Consider the following 25,568-nt stretch of genomic DNA (forward strand, 5'->3'; position numbering starts at 1 on the left):
GGAGCCCATGGCTGTTGATTTTAGGGACAAGTTTGAGGAGTCAGAGAATTTATACAGCTTTGAAATCTGCATCATCTGACCTTTCCTAACGAAGAATTTGAACAAGCCACAGCTCAATAAGCTAATTAAGGTCTGGAACCTTGGTAAAAGTTACCTGAGAACTCAAATGTATTGGGGTGCCCAAACTTTCGCATGGGGTTCCTTTTCTTTTTTCACTCTCCAATTGTACAAAACAAAAATAATACACACATCTTTCAGAAAACGCTGAAAAGAAAACCTTTATGCCTTTTGGTGATCAGTTCATCTTCTGCTCACAGTCACAAACATTTTCAGTAAGGGTGCCCAAACTTTTGCATGCCACTTTCCTCTTTCCGTGCTTAAGAGTTTGACATCTGCGCTCGCCAGGTGCAGGTTTATATTTTTCATTTTGTGTTGAATCACACTTTCGGACTGACAGTGATGTGGCGCCATACCGTGCTATCTTTGTGTTTATTCTGTCTGGCTATCCATTTATTGACCGTATTGAGAGACAACATGGCAAACACACTGGAAATATAATACCATAGGTTTTATTATACTCTTAGAAACTGTAAAGATCTGTCAATCCAGATCCAGTCCCAGACTCTGGATGAATCATTTCGATATGCATATGGGAAAGTCAAAGATTTGTTGAATTTCTTTTTATATGCAAGCAAGGAAGAGTGTTTGGTGTTGATGTTACCATAACAACAACACATTGTTGTCTCACATTGTACTGCGTAGTTTGAACAGGTATTACATGATGTCAGTCTCGACAAAAGATGCTCCAATGCATTCATTAAACCCGAAGCATTCATGTCTGATGCCACCCTGTTGGACGTCCAACCCACCCTGCGTTTACAAACGTGGAGCGTCAACACTGTTTCGTCACAGGATGATTTTTTGTTGCTATACATAGTAATGCCATTCAATAGTCAAACAATTGTCAATTTTCCACCTTGCTTAATGAGATACAAACTGACTTACGCAAACGCTAGTGTGTACTAGCTTGGACGTACACGTACGTAACGGGTGTAGTGTGTTTGATATTTATTCCATCATGACCTACACTGTATAACTGCTTTAGCAATAAAGCAAAGTCAGGGTCAAGAGCTTCACCTGCTGCTCTGCTCTACACACACACACACACTACAAAAGGCCCTTTATGATGTCCACCTGATGCTCTGCACACTGCGTTCCCACAGAGATACACTTCATTTACACACACACACTCTTGTACTATCTTTGTAGGGACTCACTGACATCATGCATTCCCTCACCCCTTACGCTAACCTTAAAGCATATACGCAGAACCATGGCCTCACGTTCGTTTATAAATGCCTTGAGACCTCAAGAATGGCACAGGAATAGTTTTAAGCATTAACAATAAATCTAATATACTCATTTTTACGATTAAAGTGATTTATATACAGTAGGTAGCGGTCTGAGTGAATGACCTTGATGTCCGTAACGTCACAGCAGGAAGTTTATCGGTCTCATCGCCATTTCCGCTATACTAAAACACAGAGCTGACTGCAACTCCGATCCTCCATTTTGAGCTAATTTATCGCCATGCCATGTAGATGTGTTGCTGCACCCGCCAGCAACACAACAGAAGGTGGATTTACGTTGCATTCATGGCCCAAGAATGTTCAAACTGCAAAGATTTGGACGCGTTTTGCGAGAAGTTCATGGGCACATTGGGCGCCTACGAAGTGGTCTCTCCTCTGCTCTGCACATTTTACTGAAGACTCGTACGAGACCTCCGATCTGTTGAGGAGCGTTGGATATAAGCCCGTATTGAAAGAGGGTGCAGTACCAACAATTAAAGGAAACGACAAGAAAAGGAAAGTATTTATTTTATTTAAAGTGAGTTCAGTTGCGAGACGGCAAGGTGGTGCAGTGGTTAGCGCTGTCGTCTCACAGCAAGAAGGTCCGGGTTCGAGCCCCGGGGCCGGCGAGGGCCTTTCTGTGCGGAGTTTGCATGTTCTCCCCGTGTCCGCGTGGGTTTCCTCCGGGTGCTCCGGTTTCCCCCACAGTCCAAAGACATGCAGGTTAGGTTAACTGGTGACTCTAAATTGACCGTAGGTGTGAATGTGAGTGTGAATGGTTGTCTGTATCTATGTGTCAGCCCTGTGATGACCTGGCGACTTGTCCAGGGTGTACCCCGCCTTTCGCCCGTAGTCAGCTGGGATAGGCTCCAGCTTGCCTGCGACCCTGTAGAACAGGATAAAGCGGCTAGAGATAATGAGATGAGATGAGTTCAGTTGCACCAGTCCTCCTGGAGTGTGAGCCGAGGGTTGTTGGTAAAACCCGGGATGGAACGGGATGGGACATATCGCTCAGGCAGTGACCTCCCCGCTGTTGTTGCTAAAACCAGTGACGTCCAGTTCCATCCCAGGTTTTCATAATTGCCTGAGCCGAGCAGTAATGGCGGAGTACTCCGTATGGAGAGAATGAGTGGAGCAGCCGTCTGATTTCTCTGCTGGATATCGCTGCCATCTCGCCCTTACGTGGAAGAAGTGAATGAACGGAGAACTGAACGAACAACTGAAAGTCAGATTGTTTCAAAGCAATCGGTCACAAGATCGGCCTTCAAGAAGCGAGAACACAGACGGGTAAGCTCCGACTCTCATTTGGATTAAAAAAACAACAAAAACACGTTGTTTACCTGCATTTAGATTAATCCATGTAACTTGTATTGTGTGTTTAAGTTACCGGTATAAGATTATTTAATTTGCTTCAGAATGTGATTATCTAAGTTCATCTGATTATTTAATTCGCCTTTTACGTTTTATCAGTGAAAATGCATGCATGTACATGTATGTTGCATAAGTTATAACATCCATCCTGTTTTAATGAGAGTCAACCCACAATCAATGAAGTCAAATCAGTCTTAGTTGAGCAAGTCGGTGACGGGATTTCTTACTTTCACCAGAAATTTTTATTTATATGACTTTGGTCTATAGCTGTAAAAGGCCTCGGCCTTAAAACCGGTAACCGCTGTGACGTCACGCACTCAGGGCAGGCTGGCTCAGCGGGGCGGCTCCAATGCCAACTTTGCAGTTGATTTTAACTCTCAAAAATATATTTTTTTAAATTCCCATTTATGCAGCATACAAGAGTCAAGGGTGGAGATACTATCCACTCAGAAATGTATTTAAAAATAAAGATTCTGCATATCTGGCTTTAATCATCACAACTAAATGCCTAACCCCACCCCTTACCCTCACCCTAACCTAAACCTCATTCCAAACTGAACCCTAAAACCAAGTCGAACAACCTCAAATTACCCTTTGAAGATGTGAGGGCCGGCCAAAATGTCGCACTTCCCAAAAATGTCCAAAAAAAAAAAAAAATCGCAGTCCTCAATGTGTAGCAAGAACAAGTACACTCTTGTTGGTATTATGGCGGTATGGTGAGGTAGAAGTCTAAAAATTGAGGTAGAAGGTGAAGTCTACCTTGATCAAAATATCAAGTCCAGTGCATGAATATTAAAACTGCTATACCAATTTAAATAAATCATTTTCACTATGAAAATCGCATCTATGCGCATTTACTATATTGCCATAGGATGCTTTTCTCTGCTCCCACAATTAACAGACTCTGCCCACCATTCATTAATATTCATAAGTACATATTCTGGACCAATTTTTTTTTTTTATATGAAAGTATGTCCCTTTACACACTCATCCAGAAGGGTAATTTTGCACAAGGCCATCTGTCTACAGCAGAAAAAAATAAAATAACAAAACTCGTCTGGAAAAATCCCAAGGGAGTCTGGAGCCAGATTCGTGACGTTACCTGCGGAAGCGCCAGCAGGCTGTGCGAGCTTTGCACGGTTTCAGTGCACAGCCTGTGTAGACCAAGCGCTCCCATTTCTCTCTCATTGTCCGGTCTTTTGGGAAACGATGGGTGCTAATCCCATCAAGATTGGTGTTGCTACACCCTCCTACAATACATCTGTTAACCATTTTAATAATTACGCGATAACGTTGAAGAAATTTGCAGAAAACCACCAGGTCGTTTTCTCATAAACAAACCAGCGCTGACGTAGGATTCAGAGGGAGGCGTCCCGCACGCGACGTCACGAAAATCAATGTTTGCCGGGAAATCCAAATGCCAAGTTTTTTCAGAGGCGGACCAATTCGCCTCAAATGGCTTGATTTCAACTGAATTTTTCTGGTATTGCGCAAGGGAAAAAAATTGCACAAAATGTGACAGATATTTGAACAAAGTTTAATATAAAATAGGAGAATTACATTGAGCTTGCTCCTGAATTTACCCGTGATATGCACTTTAACCTTCCCATTCACGAGTATTTGAACTCCTTAAAGCAAGATAATACAAGGAGGAAAAAAAATCCATCATTTTCAGGGCTAAACTGCATCTATAACACCTTCCTTCCGCATCGTCTCTTAACTTTATTCACAAAATGATCAAAACTCAACAGAAAACTGTTTGTTTCACAAGTATATTTCATGCCTTCTTATATATTCACGTTCATCCCCCGATCTGAAACCTTTGAACGAGGCTTAAACTCCGCCTACTTGGCACGATCACCTTGCGTCATCCTGTCACGTGTCCCTGAAAGTCATGGGTCATGATGATGGACATGTCAAATTTCATCAGAACCCTTGAAACCACATTGCATGTTTACACTGCATGTATATTCGATAATCAGAACCAAAATTCTCACTTTAGAGTTTGCCAGGACCCATGCTGACAAAGATGAAGACTACTGGGACTCTATACTCTGGAGTGATGAGACCAAGATAAATAATTTTGGAACTGATGGCTTCAAAACTGTATGGCGTCGCAAAGGTGAGGAATACAAAGAAAAATGCATGGTGCCTACAGTGAAACATGGTGGTGGCAGTGTCCTTATGTGGGGCTGCATGAGTGCTGCTGGTGTCGGGGAGCTGCAGTTCACTGATGGCATCATGAATTCACAGATGTATTGCTCTATACTGAAAGAGAAGATGCTACCATCACTCCGTGCCCTTGGTTGTCGTGCACTTTTCCAACATGACTAAACACACATCTAAGGCCACTGTTGGATTTCTGAAGAAGAACAGGGTGAAAGTGATTCAGTGGCCAAGTATGTCTCCTGATCTGAACCCAATCGAACACCTATGGGGAATTCTGAAGAGACAAGTTGAGCATCACTCTCCATCCAGCATCCAGTCACTAAAAGAGGTCATTGTTGAAGAATGGACTACTGGGAAGAGTCCCAGTAGTAGTCTTCTTTGTCAGCGTGGACCCTGGCAAACTCTAGGCGGGCTTTTTTGTGCCTGGGCTTTAGGAGAGGCTTCTTTCGTGGACGGCATCCATGCATGCCATTCCTCTGCAGTGTACGCCGTATTGTGTCACAGGAAATAGTCACCCCAGTTTGGCTTTCTACTTCTTTAGATAACTGCAGTGAACTTGCATGCCGATTTTCTTCAACCCTTCTCATCAGAAGACGCTCCTGTCGAGGTGTTAACTTCCGTGGACGACCTGGACGTCTCTGTGAGATGGTTGCAGTTCCATCTTTCTGAAATTTTTGTACCACTTTTGTTCCAGTATTCTGACTGATAAGTAAAGCTTTGCTGATCTTCTTGTAGCCTTCACCTTTGTGGTGTAAAGAAATTATTTTCTTTGGGGAATTCTGAAGAGACAAGTTGAGCATCACTCTCCATCCAGCATCCAGTCACTAAAAGAGGTCATTGTTGAAGAATGGAAAAAGATTGATGTTGCAAAATGTCGCCAACTTGTTCATTCCATGCCTAGAAGACTTGGTGCTGTCATTAAAAATCATGGAGGCCATACAAAGTACTAGATGTAGTAGTTTTTGTTGTGGGGTGTACTCATTTTTGCACCACCCTAATTTGAGTAAAACTGAAAAATGTGTAATCTAAGTTATATTATTAACCTTACTTTCACGTTATAAGTTAAACAGATGTTATATTAAACTTTGTCTTGTCAACATTTTGGAAATTGTTTGTGTTCATTGAGATATTGTTTAAAATGTTACTTTTCAAAGGGGGTGTACTCATTTACGCTCAGCACTGTAAATACTGTTCACCCTTAGAACATACAGTGGGGCAAAAAAGTATTTAGTCAGTCACCAATTGTGGAAGTTCTCCCACTTAAAAAGATGAGAGAGGCCTGTAATTTTCATCATATGTATACCTCAACTATGAGAGACAGAATGAGAAAAAAAAAATCCAGAAAATCACATTGTCTGATTTTTAAAGAATTTATTTGCAAATTATGGTGGAAAATAAGTATTTGGTCAATAACAAAAGTTCATCTCAATACTTTGTTATATACCCTTTGTTGGCAATGACAGAGGTCAAACGTTTTCTGTAAGTCTTCACAAGGTTTTCACACACTGTTGCTGGTATTTTGGCCCATTCCTCCATGCAGATCTCCTCTAGAGCAGTGATGTTTTGGGGCTGTCGCTGGGCAACACGGACTTTCAACTCCCTCCAAAGATTTTCTATGGGGTTGAGATCTGGAGACTGGCTAGGCCACTCCAGGACCTTGAAATGCTTCTTACGAAGCCACTCCTTCGTTGCCCGGGTGGTGTGTTTGGGATCATTGTCATGCTGAAAGACCCAGCCACGTTTCATCTTCAATACCCTTGCTGATGGAAGGAGGTTTTCACTCAAAATCTCACGATACATGGCCCCATTCATTCTTTCCTTTACACGGATCAGTCGTCCTGGTCCCTTTGCAGAAAAACAGCCCCAAAGCATGATGTTTCCACCCCCATGCTTCACAGTAGGTATGGTGTTCTTTGGATGCAACTCAGCATTCTTTCTCCTCCAAACACAACAAGTTGAGTTTTTACCAAAAAGTTCTATTTTGGTTTCATCTGACCATATGACATTCTCCCAATCCTCTTCTGGATCATCCAAATGCTCTCTAGCAAACTTCAGACGTGCCTGGACATGTACTGGCTTAAGCAGGGGGACACGTCTGGCACTGCAGGATTTGAGTCCCTGGCGGCGTAGTGCGTTACTGATGGTAGCCCTTGTTACTTTGGTCCCAGCTCTCTGCAGGTCATTCACTAGGTCCCCCGTGTGGTTCTGGGATTTTTGCTCACCGTTCTTGTGATCATTTTGACCCCACGGGGTGAGATCTTGCGTGGAGCCCCAGATCGAGGGAGATTATCAGTGGTCTTGTACGTCTTCCATTTTCTAATAATTGCTCCCACAGTTGATTTCTTCACACCAAGCTGCTTACCTATTGCAGATTCAGTCTTCCCAGCCTGGTGCAGGTCTACAATTTTGTTTCTGGTGTCCTTTGACAGCTCTTTGGTCTTGGCCATAGTGGAGTTTGGAGTGTGACTGTTTGAGGTTGTGGACAGGTGTCTTTTATACTGATAACGAGTTCAAACAGGTGCCATTAATACAGGTAACGAGTGGAGGACAGAGGAGCCTCTTAAAGAAGAAGTTACAGGTCTGTGAGAGCCAGAAATCTTGCTTGTTTGTAGGTGACCAAATACTTATTTTACCGAGGAATTTACCAATTAATTCATTAAAAATCCTACAATGTGATTTCCTGGATTCTTTCCCCCCATTCTGTCTCTCGTAGTTGAAGTGTATCTATGATGAAAATTACAGGCCTCTCTCATCTTTTTAAGTGGGAGAACTTGCACAATTAGTGGCTGACTAAATACTTTTTTGCCCCACTGTATTTACAAGAAAAAAAAGTCTAAAGACAAGGTTTTGTTCATATCAGTTTTCTCCCTCATCATGTTGAAACAATCATGACATATCATACATTTTTGAAAAGAGGGCATGATGCAGAATACAAAAACCACTCAACATTATGTTTCAACATTCACCGACTCACAGGTAGTGTCTGAAAGGTGAGTAATACCTGTGTGAAAACCAATCTTCACATTATTCATGTCAAATGGTGTACAATAAATGATTACTGCAACTTTACAAAGATGCTTGTTCAATTATCTTTTCAAAATTCATACATTTTATCATAAATATTTCACCTGGGATACCTGTAAAGGGTAAAATACGTATGTAGAGGCGAATTCAGAGTCGTCGTTATGGTGCATACACGCTGGCGTCATTAAGGGGTAAAGAGTTAAAACAAACGTTCCTTTTTTACCCTACATAATCAACTTATTATATATACAGGATGTGTCTTGCAGTCGATGCCGGTTCTGTGCACAGCTCTAAATGATAAATTAAACACATTCTTCTGGATGAACTGAATCAGGAAAGTGAATCATTCAGACTGCCACTGCGCAGATGGAACTCTTGCAGTGTTTCAGGTCCTATTTAATAAAAACGAAGCACTTCTGCGACAATGAAAAGTTACCTCGAGCGTGTGTAAAACCTTTTACCGGGTGTTAAGCAAACATGACTCACTAAGCGTGATGTTTCCACACAGGTGTTTCCAGTCATCAACCACACTTCCTTGAAACAGCATGTACCCAAACGCAAAACTGTAATGTAATGACATCATAAATATGGATACATGTTTAATACAATCTGATAGATAACTGATAACATTGTGTGTGTGTATATACACATATATAGAATTAAAAATTCTATCATTTATATCATACTTACTTTTTTCCCCCAGATTCTATTCTCATGATATACCACTTCATCCCTAATCTGGCTTCGTTACCGACTGCATAACGGCTGCAAACTGAATGAACACATGGTTTGCTTCATGAAAGTAAAGTTTGCTGGGAATGATGAACTCCAAGAATGGAATGGAGAGAAAATATGAACGCATGTGTTATAAATTACTGCACTCATTCCATTATTTCTGCCCTGTTTCCACCAGATACAGGCAGAGCCAAGGGGGAAATAATAGCACACATGAACAGACGCATACTATACAGGGCTCGAAATTCATATATTTTTTCACCAGCCAGCCGGACTAGTTACGGTACCTTCCAAAGTAACTCGCCAAACAGAAAATCAACTCGCCAAAATTTGTTCATGTATGAATTTTACTTCTGTCAAAAATAATGCAAAAGAGAGTAGTTACTATTGTTCATGACTAATGTGCATTTATTTTAAGACCTGAGTATTTTGATACTGGGTTTTTTTTTTGCACACTTTACAAACTGGCATTTGCTGTTCCACGTCCTCCTCGCGATATCCAAAAAAATGCCAGATGACTGAACCCTTACTAGTTCTTTTCGGAACCAATTCGTCCGCTTCCATTTTTAATTTGTCGCTGAAATTGACAGAGCTGACACGGTAGCCTATGCAACACCAGCGATTGCACGAACGGAGTCAGCGCTGGAAACCGAAACTAGGAAATCTTCCCGCAAGTTCCTTTCAGCACTGAGATGTCGCCCGGGATTGGTTGGCGAGTGCGTGACGTTATTGTTTTCTTTACCCTTAGGCAGCCTCTCACGTTACTGCCTGAGGGACAGGGAGAAAACCACCGGGAAATGTTTTAAACAAACACGAAACGAACGCAAGTCGGCAGATGACCATAAAATACTCGATAGTTACGATATTATAATTTTATGCATCTCACACAGAATTTTCAGAGATATAGGAGTATATTCGATATATCGCACAGCCCTAGTCTGAATCTTTGCTTCATACATCTTTATTATTTTCAACTCGCCAGCCGGGCTGCCTAGTGACAGGAATTACCCGCCAAATGACAAATTAAGTCACCTCGGGCGACCGGACCACCGTGAATTTCGAGCCCTGCTATATATACACACACACACACACACACACACACACACACACACACTCTCTCTCTCTCTCTCTCTCTCTCTCACTCACACACACACTTGGAGAGACCAAAGGACAGAGTAAGGCTGAACAATGGGGGGGGGGAAAAATAAATTAAGTGCTGTTAATAATTTTCACTGTAATTCCTGTACTGATATTTCATTTATCGTTTTGTCTGAATTAGAGCCCTGCACTCCCGCAGGAGTCCCGCGGGACCCGACGCGAAGCAGTGCGGCGCGGGACAAATTTTGAAAGCTCATTGCGGGCGCGGGCGGGAGGGGGAGTGCACAATGCGGGAGCGGCGATAAGCTGCAGTCCCGCTAACTAAAAATGTGTTTAAAATAAAATTTATAAATTATTAATTTATGTCTATCGTATATAATTTGTGCTGGATATTTTATTTGGCATTAATAAAAACATTTTAAGATGCCTAAATTTGTGGATGTGGTCTAATCTCGCATACGTTTCCGAATCCTTTCCGCCCTTCCGTGTTTGAGATCTCCGATCATGGCAGAAGAGCAGAGCTCCTCTAGTGAAGCTCGCAGTGCTTCAGAAGTAAGTGCTGCTTTAAAAAGAGGTACATTTACTGTTAAAAAGTCAAGAGTCCTGAAATCAGACATTTTATGTGCAATGTACAGTATTCTTAATATCCACTGTAGATTTTGGTAGGTGTGTTGGGTATCTCTGTAAAGCCTCAGCTGCGCATGCCGCCTGGCGACGCGCACCCTCGCTACGTGCGCTAGGTGAAGGATCGGTCAGTGGAGAGCTCAGCTAAGCTCAGCATGTTTAATTCCCCAAGCCAATGACAAGAACTTTCGTGAGAAATAACGCGAACGTCTGCATCATGCGGGATTTGCGGGCGGGAGCGGGACAAAATATGGCAGGCGCGGGCGGGAGCGGGACTGAAAATCATAATTCTTTGCGGGAGCGGGCCTGAAAATTCTGTCCCGCGCAGACCTCTAGTCTGAACGTTGCTAATTACACATGAAATGTACGGTATTATTCCACACTCATTTGTGATGGAGTTTGTCATTTCGTCGTCCTGTATGCATGTTTCAAACCCTGCATGTGTTTCCATACCAAGACGTTTATTTCCCAAAACATTCACTTTGACATTTGTGTTTACGTTCCATGCCATCCAAATCAAGTTATATGGAAGTCCTGGAAGAGTATAAACAGGCATACAAACAGCAAGAGACTCGGAGCAATGTGGCAGAACGTCAATGGAATTTTCAATGAAATAACCATTGGTGAAGCAAAGTGGGCGGGAACCGAGTTCAACGAATCTAAACTCCGAGGCAAGGCGAGGCGACGACCAACGGGAGCCAAAGACAGCACTGATCGACAGATGATGCCACCAGTGAAATATACACCAACGATACGAAGGCAACCAAAGCCTGGAATGTCCATTAGTGACAAACTGTCATCTACAAAGCGATGGATGACGAACAAATCACTTGATATGTGGACGGCTCTTAACACCTCGCCAACGTTAGCCGAATATTCGACCGACTCAATCGTCTAAATAAGAGTCTACGTAAACGATATTTAACAAAGAAAAACCTAGAATGGTGACGTTTCCTGTAAAGTGATGTTTATTTAAAATGTATTAAAGTCGTCTCCGGTGTCAGCGCCAGCGTTTGTTACAGTTTTCCGCCACGAAGCTTTTCAGAACAGAGACTTTTCACTTTCCGCATCCGTCGTAAAATTACAAGCTGCGTTTTATTTTGATTTTTTGTTTGTTTGTCTTATTAACTTCAAGAGGAGGGTGAGGGAACGAGTGGAAATAGCATTAAAAATATAACTTTAAACAGATAAAAAAAAGCATGATGTGGGATTTATTAATTCATTCATAAAAATTTTAAATCAATGGGAAACAAGGTATACAAGGACTAAAATGCATTATGGCATGCTGTTGTCGGAAAATAATCCACTTCGAGGTGATTGCGCATCGCTCCACTGTTGCATGGATTATTTTCCGATCACAACAGGCGTCACGGTGTTTTATTTCTTACATAAATCAGGAGATTTATTACAGGGGGAAAAAAAAAAAAAAACAGTTTATGTTCCGTATAATTTTGCTTTGAAACCCGAGGAGGAAGTCTTACACTGAAAACCTTCAACCGAGAAATTTCACAACTTTGTCCTCGTGCTCAGATTCAGTGTGTTTCTAAAATAGATAGAGAGACAGAATTATGAAAACAAGTTCTAAAAACAAGTAATAAAATAATAATAACAAATAAAAATACATAAAACTCAACATGGGTCTTCTTCCTGAGCAGCACGCACGGATGATTTAGTCATGAATCATTTTTTCAATCCTGTGCAGCTCTTACGGGTCAAATGAACAAATTAATTAATAATAATGAACTACAGTATTATCATGACTCGAAGAGAAGCTTCTCGTCACCCGTAATATCGAGCTCTTTTACAGATGCGAGTGTTAGGGTGCATCAGTTGCCCCCTAAAAATGAAAAGCTCCTCCGATCATGATGCATTTTTGTTTTTATGTTCCTTTTGGTAAGAAAACACACTGGGGGAAATATTTTGACAAAATTCAAAAGTTTAATGGTGGCACCAGGAGCTCAAAGTTATGGAAAAAGCTGCTATTTTATGACTTTTATGACAAAATTTCCATCACTTTTCATGAAACATTACGGCACCTTATAGAGTATACCAAATATCTTAGATCCACATTTTTAGTCCATATTCTAAATATATTATCAAGCACAGTTTGAGTTTTAGCTGTTCATTGAATCATTGTTCAACTAAACAATACAAATGTATTATGAATCACATTAAAGGAACAGTCCACCGTACTTCCATAATGAAATATGCTCTTATCTGAATTGAGACGAGCTGCTCCGTACCTCTCCGAGCTTTGCGCGACCTCCCAGTCAGTCAGACGCGCTGTCACTCCTGTTAGCAATGTAGCTAGGCTCAGTATGGCCAATGGTATTTTTTGGGGCTGTAGTTAGATGCGACCAAACTCTTCCGCGTTTTTCCTGCTTACATAGGTTTATATGACCAGTGATATGAAACAAGTTCAGTTACACAAATTGAAACGTAGCGATTTTCTATGCTATGGAAAGTCCGTACTATAATGACAGGCGTACTAACACCTTCTGCGCGCTTCGGCAGCGCATTAATACCTTCACTCAGGAGTGAAGAAGAGAGACATTAAGGGATGGTGAAGAAGAGAGGGGTTCAGGAGTGCAGGTATCAATGCGCTGCCGAAGCGTGCAGAAGGTGTTAGTACGCCTGTCATTATAGTGCGGACTTTCCATAGCATAGAAAATCGCCACGTTTCAATTTGTGTAACTGAACTTGTTTCATATCACTGCTCATATAAACCTATGTAAACAGGAAAAACGCGGAAGAGTTTGGTCGCATCTAACTACAGCCCCAAAAAATACCATTGGCCATACTGAGCCTAGCTACATTGCTAACAGGAGTGACCGCGCGTCTGACTGACTGGGAGGTCGCGCAAAGCTCGGAGAGGTACGGAGCAGCTCGTCTCAATTCAGATAAGAGCATATTTCATTATGGAAGTACGGTGGACTGTTCCTTTAAAGGTGCAGTACGAGATTTTGGAATAACGGTTCCCGCAAGCCATATTTTGAAAAGAAACACGCCCGCCCTCGCCATGCTCCCTCCCCCCACGTCTCCACCCCCCTCCCTACCCACGCCTCCAAAGCACATGAACGCGCAGAATTTCTTTCACAACTGGGAAATATATTGACAGGTGATTATTTGCTGACTGTCTGATGTACAGAGGTGATGAGTTAGCAGTAGCAGGGATTGGGAAGTTGGACAGCAGAATTCAGGACACAGCCGTTGAACAGCCGGGTACTAGGTATTTGCTCTCAAAACACTTTTCCACAATTCAGTGAACTCTATAAAAACTCAATTTTTGACACATGGCCATGATGTTTTCTCTTTCATTTGTCTCCAGTGGGTGTAACGCGCAGTCTAACAAATCGTTTGTATGCATGAAATAAACACCATGGAAAAACCACCATCAAGGACGTAATACGACTATACGCGTTAGTATAACAATCCGTGTCCGCTAACTTTGCAAATCATGCTAACTTAACAAAACCTACATTGCGGTCCGTATCATCGGTTCTGCTCTCGCTGCCAGGGTGTACACTTATTAAAACGACAACACTGTCCTATCTGAAAATGTAATAAATAGAGAATGTTATCTTACCTATCGAGTAGAAACAGGGCCACCATTGCATCGGTTTGAAGCCCTTTTAGTTGTTTGAGTCGCTGCCAGCGGTCGAACGCTGCGCCAATGTTCACTCTAGTCTTGACTCGTCCTTTTTCATATAGTTTCCTGGCAGTTGCCTTTTCGAATACAGATTTTCGTTTTCTTTTTTGACCAGTTGTGTGCGTCTGTTCTGCCATAGTGTTATGTAATTATTGTAGGCCAGTATGGTAGGCTATCTATCCGTTGCTTTGAAATGGCTTAGTTCACCTGGAGTGGTCCCTGCGCATACTGTACGCGCAAGGGTAGGGGCGGGGGTGGGGCAGTGAGGGGTGGGGGTGGGGTTTGGGGTCGCGGGCTTCAGTCTGATTGACGTGTCAGTATCCAATCATTTTGAGGTGGTACCTCGATAGGATTTGATGGCGTTTTTCCTTTATTTTACACTGTAGACTGGATTAAAATATTTCGTTTTTGGGTCAAACCTTCTATTGTACTGCTTGCAACATGGGTGTGAGGAGCTTTTCAAGCAATATGGTAAAAAATACTCCTGAATAAAATCTCGTACCGCACCTTTAATGCTTCTCAATCCCTTGCAAAGGTTCTTAACATGATCTCTGGGTCACAAGAAATCAATAAAAGGAGTCCAACATTGTGATTCAAACCTTACACGAAAACAGAAGCGTTTTTTGGCAAAAAATTAACCTCATGGTGCCACCATTAGACTTTTGAATATGGTCAAAAGATTTTACAGGATGTCTTTTAGCTACTATGCAGTACAGCTATGGAACCAACTCCCAGAGGACATTAAAAATGCTCCTGCTGTTGGCAGCTTCAAATCTAGATTAAAGACCAAGCTGTTTTCAGATGCTTTCTGCTAACTGATAAATATCATCATCTTTACGTTTTACCCTTTACTTAACTTTTACAGTCTCTGCATGTTTTAAACTTTACTTAACTTTTATTCTATTTTATTCTGCTGTTTTTTTTTTACTGAACTTTTACTTCATTTTATTATTTTATTTCTACTATTGTTTAATTCTTATTTTTTTCTCTCTTCTTCCCCCTTTATTTTATGTAATTTTATTTTCTATTGTTTACTGTTTTGCTTTTACCTCTGTAAAGCACACTGAATTTAGCCTAGTAAACTAGACCCACCCGCCTAGCGGCCAAAAATATTTTTGCCTAGCGAGTGGGTCTAGCCTCGCACCATATAAACAAAAACACCCCGGGCATCAAATCGTGCCCGCCAATCACAACGCAAGGTTTTTGTTTGGATTCTTTGGGCGGGCTTTTGCAGGAGTGACGACAAAGCTGCGCGACGCTGGAGAAAGCACAGCAGGAAAGATGGCTACGGCTAGTGAACAGCGCGCGTTTGACTCCGCTTTGGAATCAGTTTTAGAAGAATTAGACTTGGAGTTTTTGTTGAAACATGAGCAGGAAGAGGCTCTCCGCTCATTCCTTTTCAAGAAGGACGTTTTCGCTGTTTTGCCGACCAGCTATGGCAAAAGTCTGATCTACCAGCTGCTCCGCTCGTAGCCAAAAGGATGGGGCTAGTTTGTGCAGTACGAAGAATTAATAAACAGCTTTGAAACATTACTTTTTGATTGTTTCTTATTTTCCCGTTATTTTAAATTTAAGGGAAATTATTTCACCAAACACCACTAAATAAAAACTCTCAAAAACAGTTGAAGCAAACCCTTGAAAAACACTTGGAAAAAAAAATGAGTGTATGTGGTACAGACTCCAAACTTGTGGTCATTATCTCCAAACTTCTTAATATCTAGAACCTGTTTATTAATTAATACGCATTTTGAAAAATTATTTATTTCAAGGCCTCCCCCACTGCTTTCTGTCGCTCTGACTACGTCACAGTTGCGCTGATTGGTCAGAGCGTTGGCCTATACGCACAGAGACAGTTTGAAAGACAGCGGGTTGTTCCTCCTACCCGCTTTGGAAATGTCTACGGATCGAGGCCAGACTAAATATTCACATTAGTCTGGCTTGCCAGGCTACATTGAACTGCCACTGTGGATGAAATGCGCTATATAAATAAACTTGCCTTGCCTTTAAAGGAACACCCAAACACAAATGCACCAGATTTTATGAAAGTGAGGGCAACTGATGCACTCTAGTGAGCTGTAGTACACAGCTATACCGATTCGCCTGAATGAACCGAATCACTAAAGTGACTCATTAAGACTGTCACGAGCTTTAACTCAAACCTGCTGCTCTCAGTGTTTATGGCTCAAGTTTCAGGCCCAATTTATAAAATGAAGTGCTTCCACAAAGGCACATCGAGATCAAATGTGTTTACTGGGTGTTATTAAAAACACCTGGTGTTCAACTCGCTAAGTTTGCGAAGAATGACACACACACACACACACACACACACACACACACACACACACACACGTGTTTCGAGTCATCAACCAGATTTCCTTTAAACAGCATGTAGCCAAAAGGAAAGACCCAAACCACAACCACACACTCTCTCTCTCTCACACACACACATACACACACACACACAGTGATGAGGTCAGTACAGGTGGCTATCCTTTTTCAGGAAGTGAAATAGATTCCCGTTTCTTTTCCATTAGTTACAGAAATAGACCTGCAGATGTGACAGTTTACTATGATGTTAATAAAACGCCAGAGACGGCTAGATTTGCATTTGTAAAAGGTAAAGAAGAATCGAGTTTAAAGCGAACCTAGTGACTGGTCAGCTCTGAACCCCAGTGTGACTGACATTACATCGAATCTCAAACTGACAACAGGATTTTTATGGCTCACTGAAGAAGAAAGACGTTTGAGGACGACCGTATGAAGTACATGTCCCAAACTGCACGCAAAACTGTTTGGACACGAGAACTAACACACACTCGCCGGCCACTTTAATAGGAACTTGTTCTTGATTCTAACGCTACGTTCACACTGCAAGGCTTAATGCTCAATTCCGATTTTTTTGTGAAATCCGATTTTTTTGTGAGGTCGTTCACATTAACAAATATATGCGACTTGTATGTGATCCTCAGTATGAACGAAAAGCGACCTAAAAGTGTTCCGCATGCGCATTGCAGGATACGACGACGTCACACGCAGTGAGCATGGCCAGTGTTTACGGAAGTAAAACCGCCCGGTTGCGGTATGACCCATCCAATCTAGCTTGAATAGCTGCATCCCCCCAAATGGAAATCAGCTCCCTAACCTCTGCGTCCTTCCATTGAGAAGATTCAGAACCTTCACAGCCCGAAGCGTCCCTCGCATTGATGTCATGCGCAGGGGTGCAGATACGTTTTCTGAACTGGGGGGGACAAAAAACTGGGGGGGACAAAGCTGCCAGCAAACCAACCCCAACCCCGATATGCCTGTCAAACTTGTTGTGGGTTACTATAGCAACCAAGCTCGAGCTCGCAACCTGTGCAGTCTGCGCAGCTCAACCAACCGAATATCAGTCTTTGTTTTGTTTTATGTGAGTTGTTGCAACTATGTATACACTGCTGTGCACCTCAATAAACCGAATGGTAATTAGTCTTTTGATTTTTCCATGAGGTTTGCCTTATGCAAAGTGGGGGGGACCGAACGAGGTGAATTTAAATATGACTCGTCCCACCCTCTATCTGCGCCCGTGATTATGCGCCATGTTGTTGTAACTTTTTTTGAGAGACCCACCGCCTACTTCAGCGCAGAATAGTGACGTTTGTGGCTTGTTGATGACGTGTAAGTCGGATGAATGCGACCTGGCGGTTCAGACTGAAGTCGCATATGAAAAGAGCGGATAGGAATCGGAATTAGGACCACATATCCAAACGGCCTGGGTCGGATTTGAAAAAATCGGATCTGTGTTGTTCATATTGTCAATAAAAGATCGGATACAGGTCACATATGGGCAAAAAGATCGGATTTGAGTCACTTCAGCCTGCAGTGTGAACGTAGCCTAAGACTCCTGTTCTTGGCTGTAGGAGTGGAACCCAATGTGGTCTTCTGCTGTTGCATGCTGAGATGCTTTTCTGCTCACCACGGTTGTAAAGAGTGATTATATGAGTTGCTATATCCTTCCCGGCAGCTCAAACCAATCTGGCCATTTTCCTCTGAGCTCTCTGATCAACAAGGCGTTCGTTTCCACCCACAGAACTGTCACTCACTCAGTGTTTTTAGTTTTTCGCACCATTCTGTGTAAACTCTAGAGACTGTTGTGTGTGAAAACCCCAGGAGATCAGCAGTTTCTGAAATACTCAAACCAGTCCATCTGGCTCAAACCAACACCCATGCCACAGTGAAAGAAAGTCACACTTTGAGATCACGATTTTTCCCATCCTGATGTTTGAAGTGAACATTAACTCAAGCTCTTGATTTGTATCTGCATGATTTGATGCATTGTGCTGCTGTGAAGGGATCGGCTGATTACAGAACTGCGTCAAACAGCAGGTGGATGGGGGTTCCTAATAAAGTAACCAGTGACTGTATGAGGGAGTAGCTACGTCCCAATCCACACACTATAATACTATAATGAGAAGTAGTATGAAACACTACATAGTGTGGCAGATAACCAGGCCTGCAGTATATGACCGGCTACAGCACATCTCAAACCACACAGTTTCATACCAGAATAGTGACGACACAGAGGTGGACAGTAACGAAGTACATTTACTTGAGTACTGTACTTAAGTACACTTTTTGAGTATCTGTACTTTACTTGAGTATTATTTTTGTTGGAAACTTATGACTTTAACTTCACTACATTTGAAAGGCAAATATCGTACTTTTTACTCCACTACATTTCTATCAAAGTCCTCGTTACTCGTTACGATGAAGCAGCTTTGAAAGTGGATGTTTTTTTCTTTTCTTTTCTAAAACCTGAGTGTTTTTTTCGCAGGTGACACTGAGACAGCCGATCAGTAATCACTAGGGTCACATCACATCCATAGACTGGATAAAATCAAGATCAGTGATTTCTCCGCAGCATTATTTGAACATGATCAGTTGATGGCAGAATGGAAGGAGGCGGTGCTTCTGAGGAATGCACGCACTCATGGCCATACCTAGAACCCATGTTTCAGTTTTCTGAAAGGATTAAAGAGTCGTTTCATTTTAAATGTTTGCTTTGTTTGCCGAAAACGAACCACATCACGGCCTACAAAAACTCGCCGTCCGACCTGCAGGAGCATATTGAGGTCTATAAACGTTTTATTCCAAGAGAAAGCTTGCAATGAAGTTGTCTGTGCTTTTAGAGCTAGTGATAATGTTGCAATAGCCATTAGTGGTGCGTCGTTCACGAACGAACCGTTCTTTTTGAACGAGTCTTCGAAGTGAACGACTAGAACTAGTTCGCACTGCCTCTCGTTCTCGGTCGTTGGCGAATCAGCAGGATCTGTTCAGTAGCAGAAGGGCGTCCAACTTGCATTTTGATCTGTGCAGAGCAGCGCCACTTTACTTCTTTAAGGGCTATCTGAGCCCTATTATCAGAGCGTTGACACATGCCAGGTCTTTAGTTTACAATTTAGAGCTCTCACTCAGCAATACATTTCAGTTCACAGCGAACGAGCTCAGCAGTTCGCGAACGAACGAATGAACAGCCAGCAGCCAGCCTGCCTGCTGCCATACTGGGCTGGGCGCATAGCAACGGTTTCCATGACTGTGATAAACAATGAAGAACGTGGCTCTGGAGATCGCGGCATACTGTGTTCGTTTTTTTAATGTTAATGCAATTTGTAATAAAGTGGTTTGTTCTTTGTAATGAGCGTTAATGTTGAATATGAGCAAAATGGGTGTTACTTAATGGGTTTGAACAACTGCATGAAACAGTCAAGGAGGTCTCTTGCTCGAACAGCTGGAAAAGGTCTCGCTAGACGTGACGTCAATCGAATGTTCGTGCATAACAACCGTTTCCATGTCCATGACCAGGCCAAACAATGAATGATCATGAATGCAGCAGAGAGACATCGCAGGCTACTGTTCGCGGAATACGATGACTTGTAAAGTTGTTTATTCTCTGAAATGAGTGTTGCTGTTAAATAAGCAATTTTTTTTTTTTGCTTAATGGGTTTGAGAGAACAACTGCATAGCCGGCAGACCATGGCTCTACTAAAATAAATATAATAAATATAAAAACAGCTTTATTCTCATCTACATTTAATTAACTTTCAGAGCTTTGTTTATGTAGTCTTTTTCAGATAATGCTAGGATAATGTTTTTCTTCCATCTTTTTCTCAAGCACATTGTAATGTATGAAAATCTATTGTGGATGGCACCTCTGCCGCCTCTCGTTCACTCAAGATGAACTAAACTTCGGACGACAGCCATTGTTGTGCTGCTTTGGTGTGACGTCATCAAAATGAACGAGTGAACGAACTGAACGAACGAATTTCTTTGCTGAACTGACCGACATGAACGAACTGGCGGAAATGAATCGCCATGTCCCACCAATAATAGCCATGCAGTCTGGTTTTGCCCGCCAAGTTGCCGTCGCCTTGTCCATGGCTAATGTTAAAACACATCTAGTTAACTTGGACACTGTTAGTTAGCATGTAAAAACGGAGTTACACTAACATGAATAACGTCAACTTATCTGAAGTCCTTTCAGAAATATGTTTTAGCATAATCTTGCCAAATAAACAAAATGTAGAAATCTTTCTTTTCTAGTAGCATTAGCTACCCAATATGATTTTGAGTTTGAAAAGTGTTTGCTAGCATGTCAGGTGGAGTTTCACTGACTAGCTAGCTTAACGTTAAAGCACCCTGATGGCACAGCATGCATTCATTATTGGCCCTTTTCTACTACCCTTTTTCAGCTCACTTCAGCTCGCTTCAGCTCACTTCAGCCCGACACGGCTCGCGTTTCGACTACCAAAAAACAGCACGACTCAGCTCGTTTCAGCCCTGCTTAGCCCCTAAAACTCGCATGGTTTTGGAGTGGGGCTGAAGCGAGCCAAAGCGAGCCGAGTGAGGCTGGGGGCGTGAGCAGACACTCCCCTGTGCACTGATTGGTGAGGAGTGTCGTCCTCACATGCCCACACACACCCCGCGAGCGCGCTGGGATCTGTAAACACCGTAAACCCGGAAGAAGAAGAATTACGAATTACGAGAATTTCTGAAGCCTTATGCGCCTCGCCTCATCTATGCGCTCTTGCCAGTATCTGTTGGCGTTGTCGGTGACAACAAGCCACAGAACCAAGACCAGCAACACTAACGACTCCATGTCCTCCATATTTATTGTTTACTCTCCGGGTCGTGAGACTACCGCTTAAAAGCTCACTGATGTCACTGTTTGCGCTGCTTAACGACATCACGTGACGTCCACCCACTTTCGCTAACTCCACCCAATGTGTCCACCCACTTCCAGCCAGCACGGTTCAGCGCGGTTGTAGTCGAAATGCAACTCCAACAGCCCCACTCAGCTCGACTCAGCACGGCACGGCTCAGCCGCGTTTGTAGTGGAAAAGCGGCATTAGTGAATTCACATCTCTGTCTTTGGTAACATTAGGTTTTGTAAGCGTTGTGACAATAATACAACAATGCGTTGACAGAAAATGTACTTTTAATACTTAAGTATTTTTAAAAGCAAGTACTTCAGTACTTTAACTTAAGTAAAAATTTGACTGGACAACTTTCACTTGTATTGGAGTAACATGTGACCAGTGGGATCTGTACTTTCACTTAAGTAATGAAGTTGGGTACTTTGTCCACCTCTGCAACTACATGACTGGTTATAATACCCATATATACACCATATAACAAATAGTTATTTCTACGTCCAAAATCTTACAAATAACATACTAACTAGTATGCTGAAATAGTATACCAGCTATATTATGTGGCTGTACCTCCGTGATTTACATATACAGTGGCATGCAAAAGTTTGGGCACCCTTCCTGAAAATGTCTGTTACTGTGAATAGTTAAGTGAGCAGAAGATGAACTGATCACCAAAAGGCATAAAGGTAAAGACGACACATTTCTTTTCAGCGTTTTCTGCAAGATGTGTGTATTATTTTTGTTTTGTACAATTGGAGAGTGAAAAAAGAAAAGGAACACCATGCGAAAGTTTGGGCACCCCAATACATTTGAGTTCTCCGGTAACTTTTACCAAGGTTCCAGACCTTAATTAGCTTATTGAGCTGTGGCTTGCTCAAATTCTTCATTAGGAAAGGTCAGATGATGCAGATTTCAAAGCTGTATAAATTCTCTGACTCCTCAAACTTGTCCCTAAAATCAACAGCCATGGGCTCCTCTAAGCAACTCCCTCGCATTCTGAATAATAAAATAATTGATGCTCACAAAGCAGGAGAAGGCTACAAGAACGGAGCAAAGTGTTTTCAGGTAGCCGTTTCCTCAGATCGTAATGTTATTAAGAAATGGCAGTTAACAGAAACAGTGGAGATCAAGGTGAGGTCTGGAAGATGAAGAAAACTTTCTGAAAGAACTGCTGGGTGGATTGCTAGAAAGGCAAATAAAAACCCCTGTTTGACTGCAAAAGACCTTCAGAAAGATTTAGCAGACCCTGGAGTGGTGGTGCACTGTTCTACTATGCAGCGACACCTGAACAAATATGACCTTCATGGAAGAGTCATCAGAAGAAAACCTTTCCTGCATCCTAGCCACAAAATTCAGCGTCTGAAGTTTGCAAATGAACATCTAAATAAGCCTGATGCATTTTGGAAACAAGTCCTGTGGACTGATGAAATCAAAATAGAACTTTTTGGCCACAATGTGCAAAGGTATGTTTGGAGAAAAAAGGGTGCCAAATTCCAGGAAAAGAACACCTCTCCGACTCTGAAGCATGGGTGTGGATCGATCATGCTTTGGGGTTGTGTTGCAGCCAGTGGCACAGGGCACATTTCATTGGTCGAGGGAAGCATGGATTCGAATAAATACCAGCAAACTCTGGAAGCAAACATCACACCATCTGTAAAAAAGTTGAAGTTAAAAAGAGGATGGGTTCTACAATAAGACGATGATCCAAAACACACCTCAAAATCTACAATGGAATACCTCAAGAGGCCCAAGCTGAAGGTTTTGCCCTGGCCCTCACAGTCCCCTGACCTAAACATCATTGAAAATCTGTGGATAGATCTCAGAAGAGCAGTGCATGCAAGACAGCCCAAGAAACTTGTAGAACTGGAAGCCTTTTGCAAGGACGAGTGTGTGAAAATCCCCCAGGTAAGAACTGAAAGATTATTAGCGGCTACAAAAAGTGTTTACAAGCTGTGATACTTGCCAAAGGGGGTGTTACTAGGTACTAACCATGCAGGGTGCCCAAACTTTTGCTTCGGGCCCTTTTCCTTTTTTGTCATTTTGAAAATGTAAAAGATGAAAATAAAAAATAGTTTTTGCTTAAAATATAAAGGGAATGAGTCATCTTTAACTTTATGCCTTTTGGAGATCATTTCATCTTCAACTTGCTTAACTGTTCACGGTAACAGGAATTTTGACCAGGGGTGCACAAACATTTGCATACCATTGTATAGAGAGACAGACTTTTTTTTTTTGGGGGGGGGGGGGGGGGGGGGTGGTGTTACATCTCCAAATATCATGACGAAGAGGGTGTATTAATTGCAAGGTATCCCACACCACACACTAACATCCTGTTTATGTGATCTGCTCCATCCTAAAGGACTATACTAACAGGATGTGTCTAAATTAAGAAGTGTGTGTACACACATCATCAGCTATTTCCCAAACTGCCCTCGAACACTATGGTACGATGGTAGACTGTGCCACCTGTGTGGCTAATTCTCCGTACCTGGAAGCCCTGAATGTGAGCGAGGTACTCGAGCTGCTGCGATGGCTGAACGGAGCTGCAGGGGATCGCGGGTGTTTTTGGCGTTTTGCTCAGCAGCTCCCGCGCGATGGCGGCTGTCTTTGAGGCGCTGTTGTTGTAAAATGGTGCCTGGCTCACTTCTTTAGGGTTCAGATAGGTCACAGGGGTCATTGGGGTGACAGAAGGGGCGGTGCCACCTTTATTCCTGCTGGCTTCCATCTCCTGATACACATCCGGAGAGAGGTGGAGGATTCCTTTCTGCGCTGCAGGATCAGGAAAAAGAACAGGCATAAATACAAAATCCATAAATACGGTGCAGTCCCTGAAGAGTTATTCGTACCGATCAACTGCTGCTACGGCAATCACAAAGACTCATCTCATTCAGAACATCCATTCAAAGAGTAATGATTTATAATCTCGTTATCTGTTCATCCAGAACAGCATGGGTTCTGATACGAGTCTGGATCCTCCCAAGGTTTCTACCTCATGATTTCTCAGGGAGTTTTTCCTTGCCACTGCCACATTTTGCTTGCTAATTTGAGCTCTACAGCTGCATCTGGATTTCTGTAAAGCTTCAGGGTGAAAATTTTATTATTTAAAAAGTGCTACAGAAATAAAACCGAACGAACGGAATGAATCTCAGTGCTACCGATATGTGCTGAGCCAGAAAAAAAAAAAAAAAAAAAAAAAAGGTGTTTGTGCTGCTTTGTATTTTTATTTAAAAAAAAAAAGCAAAAAACGTTAAAAGTTTTATTTATTTAGTTATTTTTTAACCTGGGTGTCAAGTTCAAGTGGCGTAAGACAGCCAACCTCATCAGACCAGAAATTGGCGTCTCTCAATATTTAGGCGTTTCCCAAATGTTGGACGTGATTCGCTAAAATTCGCACAAGTTAACGTGGCGCTGTGGGAAGGGGTGCGTGAAAGGCGCTATTAAATCATGGGGTAAATGCTCTGGTTTGCCAGTGATGCATTTCTGCAACTCATTAAATATAAAAATATGAGCTTGGAGTCCCACTTGTGCTTTTTTAAATAATACCCAGTGATGAATTCAGTTTCTCTTATGAAACATAACACAATAACACACACTCAACAACAATATTAAAGCTGAAGTGTGAGCCAGGATGATCTCATCAGTAACATTAAAAAAAAAAAAAGCACTTAAAGGGTCAATAAAGTCGAAAAATTACCTGCTTTTTACCCTAATGTCTTTACTCAGAGTCTAAAATAAAACCTAAGCAACAGATTTTTCCCCCCCTCACTAACTTAGTGTGATAGTTCTGCACTATTCATGATATAGAACGTCATTTTATACACTAGGGAACCTCCTGTTAGCTCTGTTGTTCACTCCATGTTGTGTAAATGCTCTCCATTCCTTCCTTAGTTAGTGTTTTCAATAAGACGTAGGAAGCTAAATTGCAAAATCTACTAAAAACAGAGTGTAAAAGCTTTTCATTTCAAACCTCACTTGTAGAGAAAACAGGCATGTGTACTTAGTCGCACACTTTCAGTAGTATATTCACACTAGTGAACTCTAAGATGTTGTGTACTATTAACTAGAAAATGCCATTCCCTGGAGAAAACGTGCATGACTGCTGTTTGCATTAAACTAGAAAGGAAGAGTGGACGAATAACAAAAGGGTGTGTTTTATTTCAGCACTCAAATCTATATATGAAGTTTGGGAGTTCGACCTTAAAAAAAAAAAAGGAAATGTTAAAAACAGTGGATTACTGTGGAAGGAGTGTTATTAGTATGAAAAGCAATTAAATACGTTGCTTAAAGAGTTGAGTCTACATACAGTGGTGCTTGAAAGTTTGTGAAGCCTTTAGAATTTTCTATATTTCTGCATAAATATGA

The 25,568-nt window shown here is 42.0% G+C and overlaps 1 protein-coding gene across 6 annotated transcripts in view; it reads right to left on the reverse strand.

The window, feature by feature from the left end:
• Positions 1 to 25,568, reverse strand: part of stau2 (staufen double-stranded RNA binding protein 2) — a 258,022-nt gene that overhangs the window by 88,484 nt on the left and 143,970 nt on the right. For all 6 annotated transcript variants that reach the window (XM_060899949.1, XM_060899948.1, XM_060899950.1 and 3 more), the window contains one exon: positions 23,695 to 23,975. In XM_060899949.1, the coding sequence (XP_060755932.1) occupies positions 23,695 to 23,975 (281 nt within the window). The remainder of the gene's footprint in view (positions 1 to 23,694; positions 23,976 to 25,568) is intronic.

Source organism: Neoarius graeffei, chromosome 19 (assembly GCF_027579695.1).
Source record: "Neoarius graeffei isolate fNeoGra1 chromosome 19, fNeoGra1.pri, whole genome shotgun sequence".
Classification (NCBI taxonomy): Eukaryota; Metazoa; Chordata; class Actinopteri; order Siluriformes; family Ariidae; genus Neoarius; species Neoarius graeffei.